A 13,344-nucleotide genomic window follows, 5' to 3' on the forward strand; every position below is an offset into this window, starting at 1 on the left:
TTTATTAGTTCTCGTTTCATCTATTCACTCCTCCCATCAGGAAAGCAGGATTGCCCCCAGTTCCCACCTGCCAGGTGAACAGACCTCAGCTGACTTCATGCCCATCCCTTCTCTTCATCCCCATTGCCCCTTCCCTGCCTGGGTCGCCTCCATCTCTCCCCTGGACGCCTGCCAAGGCGATCCGGGCAAGGGGCCCTGGTGGCTCCAATGGGGCTGGTGGCTTCCAGTCTCATTGCTCCCGCCCATTCCCCTCTTGGCCACCAGTAGCAACATCCTAACATACAAGTCGGACCACAGGTCCCCCTTACTTAAAACCCTTCACGGGCTCCCCACTGCTCCTAAATTCATACCTTAAATGGCTTATTAGGCCTTGAATAATCTGACTGCAGCCACTATCTCTCCCAACTGGTTATATGCGTGCACGCTCGCACGCGCATACACACACACACACACACACACACATACACACGATTGTATCCAGCACAACCATCTGTCCTTCAGACAGACCAAGGCTCTTGGCCTCAGGATCCCGTCCTCTGTCTCTGGTTAACCCTTGCTCCTCTCCTAGCATCTTTATTCCCTCCCCTCTTTCATCTTCCAATTTCTACCTACCCTTCAGGGCTCCTCTGAGATGCGGCTTCTTCCAGGAAGTCTTGCTGGCAACCTATCATCACCCAGACTGAGCTATGCACACTTCTGTCCACCCTCGAGTGTCCCATCCTTTGCTGTGACAATATCACACAGGGATCACCTAGAAACCCACTGCCTGGAGTCAAATCTCAGCTCTTTCAATCACACTGGCAGTGAATCCTTCGATGCATTCCCTTAACTCTGTGTCTCCATTCCCATGCCTTTAAAAAGTGGAGGAAATAGGGGTTCCTGGGTGGCTCAGTCAGTTAAGTGGCTGACTTCAGCTCAGGTCATGATCTCCCAGTTCGTGGGTTTGAGCCCTGCGTCGGGCTCTGTGCTGACCATTTGCTCAAAGCCTGGAGCCTGCTTCTGATCCTGTGTCTCCCTCTCTTTCTGACCGTCCCCCGCTCATGCTCTCTCTCTCTCAAAAATAAATGAATGTTAAAAAATGTTTTAAAAGGTAGAAAAAAAATAAAAGGGTTTTTTGAGATAAAATGAAAAGTACTAAGCCCAGTGCCTGGCTCATAGCAGCTTCTCTGAGAGACCAATGATCACCACCCCTGAGTCATCCAAGTTAATTATTTGTCCCAGTGCCTCCAGACTCAGTTCCCGGGGACAGAGAATCCTGCTGAATCAATGTCCCCTCTATCATGCTGCCCAGTTCAACCACCATGCCTAGTAGGCTCTCAGTGTAAAAGTCGAGGGCTAGCGGAAATGCTGAGTCAAAAAATGCACAACTTACCCAAGATCACCTGGCTCACAGACGACAGAAAGAGGGAGCAAATGCGAGTTTTCTAAGTGTCAAGGCCACCTTTCCACTACACCATAAGGCCTCTCAAGATGAAGTAGAGCTGCTGACACATGACAGTATTTATTCATTACCCACCTGCTCCTGGGGCCCCCGGGGTTGACAGAGTAATTTGAACAAATCCTGTTTTGTAGGATCTATGCGTATCAGCTTCCCATGCTCCCTGGGCAGGCTTCCTCCAGGGAGCTCTCTTGACATATCAGAGTAATCCCCATTCTCTTCAGTGAGTCTGGGAGCTTCTCAAGGGCTGGGGCTTTGTGTGCTCCATCTATGCACCCCCTCCCTCCGCACCCCTCCCCTGCCGGCATGGGGCCCAGTAAAGACAATAGCACTAGGTACCAAGCACTGCACCAAGGCCTCTCAATACAGTGCTTTAGACAATTCTCACAACTCTATGAGACAGGGCCCACTGCCTCCCCATTTTACAGATGGAGACTGAGATTCAGAGAGGTTGCTGGTGTGACTGCGACACAAACTCAGCTTGCCTCCAGAGGTGGGCTAACCACCAACCTTCACTGCCTCCCTAATAATAGGCGCTGCACTAACTGATCTGCGTTTCAGGAAGATGCCTTCAAGGCCTAGGACAACACTTAGGCCTACAGGTCAACTTCATGGGGGGGTTTTACGTTGGTTCATTACCTGTGCAGGCGGTCCTCCGCCTCACCCGGAGCAGGCTCCCCATCACAACGTGGCAGGAAATGGGTCTGAGCGTTTGCCTGCTCCAGTGTCAACTGTGGGGTGCGGGGGACAAAGGTGCACCAAGGGCGTTTGAAGTTCAGGACCCAGATCCTTCCGCCGCCTCAGTCTTAGTGAAGTCAAGCCAGCATCAGCCCACAGTGCAGGGTTCCTGACTACCACCTCCACCTTCCCCACCCTGCCCAGTCCAAGAGCACTTCCACCCCTGGTCTTCACCTAGATCTATGACATTCTTCCTGCCTGAGGTCAAACCCCATTCTTGCCCCTCCTTTCCGGCTCCCTTTGTCCAAGGCCAACTTACCTCAATATCCGCGCAACCCACCCCCCCAGCTGGCACCCTGAACAAACACTGAGAAACCTCTTCATTCATTCATTCGTTCAGTTCCTCTATTTAGTGATATTTAGTGAGCACTTGGCTATATGTAAGCACTGAGTTCAACAAGCTGCCTTCTAAAACTGGGGTTAGCATTAAATCCACACAAAAAGACTATGGTAACATGTGCGATTATGTTCATAAGGAATAGACTTGGCTCCCAAGGGTTTTTTTTTTTTAAGTTTTTTTATTTATTTTTTGAGAGAGAGAGCAGTGAGAGAAGGAGAGAGAGAATGCTAAGAAGGTTCCCTACAGTTCAGCATGGAGCCGGACGGTGGGGCTTGAACTCACAAACCGTGAGATCATGACCTGAGCCGAAACCAAGAGTTGGACGCTTAACGGTCTGAGCCATGCAGGCGCCCTTTTAACTATAATAGAAAGGATGGTTTACTTCCCCATCATCACGCAGCTCTGGAGGTAAGGTGCCCAGGGCTGCTGCAGCCGCATGGCGGCCTCGCTCCGATGCCTTGAGCTTATCCTCCCCTCATGCAGCTCCCCATCCCCAAAGTGGTCTCGGGGTGCAAGACCGCACCCAGAGCCCCCGATGTGCCGGGTCCACAGACATCGCACCCCAAACTCGGAGTCTTCTTTCTCAGAAGTCACTCCCACCACCACTTCCGCTGACATCCCATTGGCCGAACTCGGTCACGTGGCCACATAGCCGGGCAGCAGTGCAAATCCGGAAGCGGGGGAGAGGGCACAACGTCGCAGGGCAAAGCAAACCCTGGGCTCGGGAACTCTGGCCGTGCCACCGCGAGGTATAGGGAATAAAATGAGCCCCTGTGCGCTCAGCACCAGGGGAGGAACTAGAGCGTCTAGTGCGTCAAAGCCGTCCTGGGCCCTCCCTCCTCCCGCCATCCCACTCCCCCTCCGCCCTGCTCGGGTCCACACCCTCTTGGATTCCGTATCCGTGGTTGCCTTGCCTGGCTTGACCGGTTCACCACAAACGTGTGTTTCTTAAACGATCGACAGCCTAGTTATACACGTTTTTGCCTTCGTGAAAATGGAATCAAACCATATACATACATATATATACGTATATATACATATACGTCTACACACACACACATACACACACACACACATATATTTCTGCAGCTTGATTTTCTGTTTAGTATTTATGGGTGTGGGATTCGCCAATGTCCAAGTTGTAATCCACTCGTTTTCACTGCTATGTAATATCCCATTTTATTAACATACTCCAAAGAGTTAGCATTCTTCCGACACCAGAAATGTGGGCTGTTCCCAGCGTTTTACCGTTACAAGCAGGGCTGGGAGGAGCATTCTCACACACATTTCCTCATGCCAACCTGCAAGAGTTTCTCCGACGCAAATTTCCAAGAGAAATTGCTGGTTGGTGGGGGATACACATATTTTCAGATTGTCAAATAGGTTTTTAATCAGACAGGTGCCAAAGATGGTGGTGATGCCTCAAGGGCTCTAATGGTTTGGAAGGATGGAAATGTGTAATACGCTCCCTGGGCAGAAACGCACGTGCGCGTGCGCGCGCGCACACACACACACACACACACACACACACACACAGACTCATTCATTTATTTGTCCATTTGTTCAATAAACATTTGTCATGTAGCCATTATCGTTAATTATAAGATACACCATCAATGCAATAATGATTCTTCAGGAGGAAAGAAACGCACTGTAGTAAATGAATCCATCAATTATAAGACACATTCCAATTTCAGAAACACCGAAGTGGGCACAGGAGCATCTCAGAATCAAGGGAGAAACATGGTACATGCAGGGAGTTCTCTAGAAGAAATTCTGCCCACAGGAGCTTACAGACTTGAAGCTGCTTGTTCCCAACAATACTGTAAGAGAGACTATGATCAAAGGAGATGCAAAGCGCTTGCTTGAAAGCCTTGCTACCCAACCTCAAATGGGGTCCACTTGGAACCTCGTGAGAAATGGAGTCTTGGGTCCCTCAGATGCACGGAGTCAGAATCTGGCTTGATTCTGACGCCAGGTGATTCCCATACCCATTAAAATCTGAGAAGCAGGCAGAGAAGCACAGGGAAGGGAGTCTTTCCAGTTGAGGGCAATCAAGAAAGGCTTCCTGAAAGAGGCATCATTTGAAGAGGGAGAACTGCATTCACTGAGTGCCTGCTCTGGGTTAGAAACAACTAGGAACCTTCCCTTCTGCTCTCTCCTTGAGTCCTCGGAATTACCCCATGGAGCAGGATTAATATCTCTATTTTACAGCTAAGGTAACAGAGGCACAGAGAGACCACATAATGAGCTCCAGGCCACACAGCTAATAGCTAGCAAAATCAGGCTTAGAAAGCAGACCTTTCCAAGTCTGGCGTCCAGTCTCTTCTCCCACATGACATGGAAAGAGCTTACGGAAGTAGCTGTAGAGACAAGAATCAGGACAGGATACAACTGGAGGCTATAGAAGCAAGTACTCACTGCTGTGCGCTTAAACCAAAGGGAAAGGGCGGAGACTCGGGAAGGATGGGGATTGGCCAGACACCTTACCACCTTCTCACAGCCCCAGGGAACCTGAAGCGCACCTAAACCATAGTAGGTATTTAAAATAATCCGATGGAGGCATGAACAAACGAGTGAGCTCACAGACAACCACACAGTCTGCTTCAAACCCTCCAGCACCAGCAGCTGCTGGCACTGTGCTGGGGGCTAAGGTCCCAGCCAGGAAGGAGCCCGGCACTGCCACCCCCCACCCCTCCCCTGGTCCCCTGAATCCCCACCGGCAGGGAGGGCCCAGCCAACAAAGCAAAAAGCCAGGAGCAGAAAAGGTTGAAAACACAGAGAAAGCAGCTCCCACCAAACCCTTCATTTGCTTCACTTAAAAAATTACTTAGCCAGCCTCCTGCCGGTGCCTCCCCCCCCCCCCTCGGCACGCCCGCCCTGCTGCTCGCCTTCAGCTTCTCATGAATATGTGGGAAATAAAACAGCGTCTGTTCAGCCCCTAATGACCAGGTTTATGAAGAGCTTATTGTACCTCAAAGAAATGAGACAGCAGTTGGTGTTGTGAGATATTAATGTGCTTTTTACAAAGCTGATGAAACCTCCTTTAAACTACTTAATACCTGCAAGCTGAAATTTCCAGTCTGAGGGTAAATTCCTGAAGGCAGAGCTGGGCAGCCTAAGGCACAGCCCTTGGCCTTTCTGTCAGCTGGGCCGGCAGTCATCGGCTCTGGGGGTTGGTGGGACACTGCTGCCCTTTGGGGTGGGGGTCCAGTAGAGATTTTGTGATTGTTGGGGGCCTTGGCAGAATAATCCTTTATAGTTTACAGTGGGGGAGTCTCTCCTACATCCTCATCCTCTAGCAGCTCAAAGTCAATGTCTTTCTGGGGAGTGGGGAGTGAGGTGCCCCCTCCTCCGTTCACCCCTGGGGACCTGGCTCCTGCCCCCTCTTACTCCCTCACCCAGCCAGCCCTCTACCTACATGGGACCCATCTTCTAGTAAATCTCCTGTCCCGCTCAGACGTCATGCATCTGCCCCACGGACCCCTCACACAGGCCTTCCTTCATCCAGTGGCATGCTGGTAAATGTCCAGCAACTGGGCAGGGGAAGGGGACCTCGATTTATCGCATGTGCCAATTCTCGCGGTGCAAATCCTCCCACCATGGCCAGCTTCCAGCTGCCCGTGTGAGTTAGGAAGAGACACTAACTAGCAGCTACCAGAGGCTGGTACCAGCCTGCTCCCCCACACCTTTGCCTTCAGGCTCCCTTGTACCCCCAACTCTGCTCCGGGGGACCTTCCCTGACCCCCCGAGACAGTCTGTCCCCTCCTGTGTGCCCCTCACCTCCTGCCTTTGCTCTTGCTGATTCCTGTCCTAGAAATCTCTTCTCACCACCCCCAACCACTTCCTCATCACCCTCGACACACACACAACACACACTCTCACACTCACACTCTCACACGCCCCTCCTGTGCACCCCGAGACACGCTCTGCTTTGTCACAGCACAGATCCTGCCACACCACAGCCTCTGTCATCCGTCTCCCACCACACACTACAAGTTCATGGGGACAAAAAGTACATTTTTTTCGTGTCCTTAGCAGGTTATACAGAGCATGGCATACAGTCAGTGCTACACAAATGTTAGTTGAACTAACTCTGCTCCCATCAAGCCTTGTACATTTCTCTATATAGTATGTGGGAGGGACATTACATTCTAGAAATCCTGTGCTTTCTGCCTTTCCCCACAGACCGAGAGCCCCCGAAAGGCAGGGAATCAGGTTAAATTTCCCTCTACCACCCCAGTGCCAGGCACATGGTCAGCCCTTAGTCCCTATCTTGGGGAAAGAGCCTGCCTAAGGATAAAGCCAACTGAGAAATGGAGAGAGACACCAGATCTTTGAGCAACTGGATCCATCCATGCCTGAAGCTATTTCAGCCCCTGGGCTTGATGACCACCATACCTGAAAGAAATACAGCAGAAGTCTAGGCTGGCATCAGGAAAGCCAGACTGCCCCACTCTGTGCTGACTGTTGTAATGTCTCACAGATGTTCTACCGAATTTAAACTCCAAATGGAGGTGACTGAGTGCTGCTGGTACCACCTCCCCTTCATGAACTTCAGCACCACTTTATTCGGACTGAATCCACGGCCACAGAGCATCAGGTGCTCCTGGAGACCCCTTATGCCTCCAGCCCACCCTCACCGCCTCACTGCCACCATCAGCCTCTGGATGCTGTCATGGCCCGGGTCCCAGTTTACCTCCGTTAGTCCTCACTACCAATCATTTGTCCCTCGGGACTCTGTTTGCCTCCTAATCTGACCCAATCTCCAACTCCCCCTGCCTTTCAAATCCCTGCCTGGGGCTCCTCCTTGGCATTTTGCCCAGAAGTCAGGAATGTCCCACCCCACCCCCCCTCATATTCCTAACCTCCTTTGTGCTCACTGTGGTAGAAACCTGGCTGTCCCTTCAGGGCACCACCTCCTGCTGATAATTCACAGCGGGTGTTTATTGCCTCTTCCCTAAAGCCCTGCCTCTCTAAACCTCACCCTGTCTTCTCTTCCCTGACTCTCTCCTGCCCAGTCCCAACCTGGCATCCCCCCCACTCCTTGAGGAGGTAAGCACTGCCTCCCTCATTCTCCCAGGCCACCCTGTAGCCATCTTGGATTTCACAGGCAGGCAGATAGCCTTCCCAGTACTTGGCCTTGACCACCTTGCTCAGCCAGTGCATCCCGGGGCCCAGCTTGCTGGCTGTTAACTGCTGAAATCCTGTGTCCCAAGCAGCCCCACTAAGTGCAGGAAGAGGGCTGTACAGGGGTGGCTCCCGGCTGTGACAGAGATGAGGCCCCATCTCCTCTCCCCACTCGCCAAGAATTGGTGGAGGGTTGAGCTCTGTGCCTCAAGCCCAGCAGCTCTCCAAGCCCTGGGCCCAGCCCAGGCACATCTACCTCTGTGATGGTGGGCGAGGGCCCCGGAAGAACAGAACCTTCCTACAGCCAGAGTGGCTGGGCCAGGCTGGGCACACACCACCTCCCATGAGAGCACTATTTCGGAAGTGTCCATTCTTCCCCTCCCCACTCCCAACTCCAGTATCCCCCTCCCCAACCCCCCTCCATCCTCCACTCCCCATCCTACACCCACTCCACCACCCAAGGAGGCATCCCTCTGGGTTGCCCGGGATGGAGGGCTACCTTCTTGGAGAAGTCCCCCAACACAATGGCATGGGACAGGGTAGGAGAAAATTCTGTATTTACTGAGACAAGTAATTCTTTCTCTAACAGAGAACTGTTGGGAGCAGCTGGTAGAGTTCCCTGCGTCAAATCGTGGTCCAGACAAGACCATCATTTAGCTTGAAAGAGCCTCACACCAATAGTTTCTAAAAACAACCAATGATTAGGGGTTTATCAGAATAATGGGATGAATCCTTTGCATATCAACCTTCGCTTGGTAGGCGGGTCCCTAATACATACTTGACTGTATATAGAAAATAAATGTGAACATTTAGTTTTGTCTTCTATATGAATTGGTATGACCTTTCCGATCGTTGGATACTTTGAATGTCATCCCTCCCTCCACCCAACCTGAGCTACCCAGTTCATGGTCTCATCCTCGACTGTGACATGACCCATAGCCACGCCCCCTCAATGAGCTCAGTCCCTGGCACCCACTTTCCAATTCCCATGCCCCATGCTTCCAACTCACTCCCAGGAGTCCCCAGCTCCAATGGTTCTTTGAGCCCCACCCCCCACTGCAGGTTCCCAATGCATTGACCCCATCGCCTCCTCACTGCCTCCTTCCCCAACCTAGAGTCTTACCCATCTTCATAATCATTGCCTCCCCCACCCCTGCTCTTGTACGCATCACACAGACCCCACCCTGGTTAAAGGCAACCCTCCAGCCAGACTCAGCCACACCCTAAATGTAGCCAGAGAAAACCACAGAATCTCAAAGGGACCTTCAAGGCCCAGACACACATGTCTCCAGAATGGTCCATTCTCTCTCCCACTCTCATGGAGAAAAATCTCACTCCGTTCCTCCATTCTCAAATCCCCAACCCTGCCTTCCCTTCCTCATGCTCAGGTACGGATCCTGCTTCCCATTTCATCAAGAAAATGGAAACAAGAAGCATCACAGCCTCCACCTTGTCTACTCATCCCCTGCACCTACACCCACAGACAGGGGCACCTCCCTTCCTGCTACGGTAGACACCCCACCATCCATCCTGTATGATGCCACCTTTGCAGTTGTATCCTGGACCTAATCCCCTCTCACACTATTCCTGCATTGCTCCCTCCTCTCTCCATGTATCATGTCTTCCCTCTCTTCTGGAACATTCCCACCAGGAATACTCATGCCTCAACATCTCCTCCAATACAAAGTGGGCAGCAGAGCAGCAGTCACCCCACCAGCACAGTACAGGGGGGCAGAGGGAAGTTGAGGGAAGGAGACAAGAAATGGTATGTTGGAGGCTCAGGACCAGCATGTGCAAAGGTCCTATGGTAGGAGGGAGCATGCATGACAGAAGGCTGAGATGGAATGTGCACAGAGAGGGAAGTGGGTGAGAAATAAGGCCAGACAGAGGTCAAGGTCAGGCCTCTTAATGATGCTGAGCTTTCCCTACAGCACTGGGAAGCTGTTGAGCATTTTAAGCTAGAGGTGGCTTGATCAGATTTGCATTTTCAAAGGGTCACTATGATTACTTTGTAGACAAGGATAAGAATGGGTGCAAAATGACTAGTGGGGAGGCAGTCATGCAAGATGGTGGCCTGGCAGTGGGTGTTGCTGCCAACAGAAAGAACTTGACAGTTTTGAGAGATGCTGAGGGCGATGGCAGACAGAACATCCTGAGGGATGGGACCTGCAGGCAGGAAGAAGAAAGGCAGTGACAACCGGGCTCAGGCTTGTGCAGGCAGCGATAGAGAGGCATTCGCTGAGTGGGTTGGTGCCTGCAGAGGATGAGGCTTGGGGTGAAATGATCACGAACTCAGGTTTGGACCTTCTGAATACACAGTACCTTTAAGATATCCATCAAAGACATCAGATTGGCAGGTGGGTACCAGGTCTGGTCCTCACAGGAAAGTCTGGGCTGCTGGTGACTTCACACAGCCCCTAGACAGCATCTCTTGAGCCCTTCCTGTGTGCCGGGCATGGCGCTAGGATCCCATGGTCTAAAGATGACTGGGGTACGGCTCGTGCAGAGAAACAGCCAGGCTGCAAGGGGAGGAGGTATGGGTGCGGGCCACCAGCCGGAAGCGCGGGGTCCTTAGAAGAGAGGCGTGGAGGCACCACCCACAAGCCCTTAGTCTGTGGTTGAGCACTGTCCCCACTTCTTTTTTTTTTTATGTTTATTTTAGTTTTGAGAGAGAGAGAGAGAGAGGGAGTGTGTGTGTGTGAGCAGGAGAGAGGCAGAGAGACATACACGGAATCAGAAGCAGGCTCTAGGCTCTGAGCTGTCAGCACAGAGCCTGATGTGGGGCTTGAACTCATGAACTGTGAGATCATGACATGAGCCAAAGTCGCATGCCTAACCCACTGAGCCATCCAGGCACCCCCACGCCCCCAATTTGTTTAGGGGCCTCAGGGCCCATCAGTACTGCGCTTGCACCTCGCCTCCTGCACGGATTCTTTACAAAGATGCCCGGCACCGATTGGCACCGATGAAATATTTGTCAGATTGAATTGAGAGAAAATGAAAGCACTTTGCAAAGTGCTTTTCAAATACACTGATTTGTAATTTTAACAATAGGGAGGATATCTTATCCTCTTAGCAGCTGGTATGAGAAGACTCTTCCAGGTCCTGGAGGGAGTGAAGCCTCCTGTGGATGCATGAGGGCAGGGTTGGGGGGTGAGCAAGACGGGGCCTGCGCTAGGGGAGTGTTTCAAGTGAAACGCTGGGCTCCTGAGTCCCCACAGAGCTTCAGTGCAGTTACCAGAAGTCCCCATATGCTCTGGGGAATCCTGTTTCTTGCAGAAATCCAGAAAGGGGGTGAATATGGTACAGAGACAGTGTGGAGGGGGACCAACCATCTTCTCTGCAATATGTCGCATAAAATAATAGCCTTAGAAATGCCTAAAACCCTTACCTTTACATGAGTATGCCTGTATCATATAGAAGGTGTATATGATGTATGCAGGTCTATGTAAGAATGCCCTAAAATTCCTAAAGAATATTCATAGTACATGGGATATGAAGGTCCAGCACCCCGTGGGAAAATAAATTGTGAACACGTACTGAGAACTGTATTAATTGGGTTATATTAGCTACCGTCACAGAAAAATCCCAAATGTCAGTGGCTGAATATAGTCAGCCTCCAACTTTCCCTCACAGCGAGGCCCCTGAGCACCTCCACCCATGTGCCAGGCACTCGCTCCGAGCACTGTATCTTCTGTGTCAGCTCGTTTAATCCCCACGACGATCCTGGAAGGAAGGACTCCTCTGATCTCCACCTTCCAGGTGAGGAGATAGGCATCTCAGGGATGCCGAGCTGGACCCGCGCCACGGGAGCTGCTGGTCAGGGTCTGCCTATTTATTTGTCCAGAGGAAGTTCGTGACACCAGCAGCGGGTACGGCAGGGGGTACGGCAGAGTGTGAAACTGACCTGAAACTGACCGAGGTTTCTGCCATGGCAGGAGCAGCCCTGTTTGCAAGCTCCAGCCCACAGGCCGGTCTTTCACAAAGACCACAGTCACTTTGTGGCCATTGGCAATGAATGGCTGGGGGCCCTGGGTTTTCACCCAAGCCTGTGTTCACTGTCTCAGGCATCGGCCAGGAAAGACCGAGAATCAAAAAGCCTTTGTTTGAGCCCTGGAGCCATCATTTCCTGGCCTCGGATCATTTGGCCTCGCTGAGGCTCAGTTTCTTCATCTGTACAATGGAAGAGATAATACCCCTCTCACAGGCCTGTGGCAGAGCCCAAATGAGTCCTAGTTCAGGAGCCTGGCTGAGAGGCTCAGCCATCCATCCCCTCCCCCTCTTCCCCAATCCTCCAGAGCATTTCAGAGCAGCTGGGGGCTGGGCACCACGAATTCCAGGCACTGCAGATGGGAAGGCACTTTGCAAGCTCATTGAAGGGCCGTGGGAACATTTGTAGGCATCAGTGTGGGGTCTGTCTTCTTTGCAAAGCGATCTGCTCTCTGGCCTGCAAAATGCAAGGTGACTCCCAGCTGCGCAGGGGCACGGAGGCAGGCGTACTGACCAGCTCATCAGCCTCCTCGGAGGCAGTCCCCAGCCCCGAGCCAAACCTGCGATGCCCGCCAAGCTCCAGCTAATCCTCAGAAGCCTCAATGCAGGGACGGAAGGCTGGGTTTTGAAGTCTTAGGCCTTAGATCCTCTCCGCTGCACCGCGGGTGCGTGTGTTTTGATTCACCAGGCAGATGTCCAAACAGACAAAGTGATACCTTCCTTCAGGGCCCGGGGAGAGGGATGAGCCAGCTTCAGAAGAACGAGAAGTCAGCAAGAGGCCGGTGGGTGCTGAGCCCCTGGAAACTCTGATGTTTCACGTGTCCTTTTTTGTCTTGTTTTCCAGGGAACTTCAAAGGTCTCTGCAAGCAAATCGATCACTTCCCAGAGGATGCAGATTACGAAGCTGACACAGCAGAATATTTCCTCCGTGAGTGCATGCAGTTTTCTCTCCCTTCTGGTGGTGGGGCCAGTGCTCGTAACCTGCAGAGCGCCTAAGGCCAGGACTACCCAGAGATCCCTGTGTCAGCCGCGGGCAGGAAAAAGCTGAACCTCCCTCCTTTCCTCCGGTCCAGAGGCCAGACCTTCATGCATGCCATTCCCTTGGCCTGGCACACACTTCCCTCCCCTTTGCCTGATAAACTCCAGGTCACAGCCTGAAACATCACCTCCTCCAGAAAGTCCTCCATGCCCCTGAATGGGTTCCCAGAACACAGCACCTTTATCGTGCCATGGGGTCCTTGTCTATTTGAGAAAACATCTCCTTGGCAGTCCCACCAATTCGTTTGGGCCAGGGACCCACCCTATCTCGTTCACGGGTTCCTATCCCAGCCCAGTGCCCTGCACTTAGTCAGCACTCAGTAAATATTTCTTGACTAACTCAATGAAGAAACTCCTCAGGCAGTGTCAGATTGGAACCTCGACAGAGAACAACACGAGAGGTTTTTTCTTCCCCCACAATGAAGTCAAAGTTAAATCCTGAGGTAAGGGGCCTGACCTTACATCCACCTGAGGCATATTATCAAGAGAAAGCATTTTGAGTCCCAAAGAAAATTTCTCAAGAATCAGCAAAAACTAACAAGGTAAAATGCTCCCTGAGAAAGGGATTTGCAGGAGAGGGGCTGAGGGTCCTTGACACCAGGGACAGGAAAGCCAGCCAAACAGAAGGGGAAAGCTGTGCTCCCCGCTCTCTTCAAGTGGCTCTTCTAGA

General features: G+C 51.9%; 1 protein-coding gene across 3 annotated transcripts in view; it reads left to right on the top strand.

The window, feature by feature from the left end:
- Window positions 1–13,344, top strand: part of CACNG2 (calcium voltage-gated channel auxiliary subunit gamma 2) — a 110,341-nt gene that overhangs the window by 87,038 nt on the left and 9,959 nt on the right. For all 3 annotated transcript variants that reach the window (XM_029954949.1, XM_029954948.1, XM_029954950.1), the window contains one exon: window positions 12,481–12,564. In XM_029954949.1, coding sequence (XP_029810809.1) covers window positions 12,481–12,564 — 84 coding nt within the window. The remainder of the gene's footprint in view (window positions 1–12,480; window positions 12,565–13,344) is intronic.

This window comes from Suricata suricatta, chromosome 10 (assembly GCF_006229205.1).
Source record: "Suricata suricatta isolate VVHF042 chromosome 10, meerkat_22Aug2017_6uvM2_HiC, whole genome shotgun sequence".
Lineage (NCBI taxonomy): Eukaryota > Metazoa > Chordata > Mammalia > Carnivora > Herpestidae > Suricata > Suricata suricatta.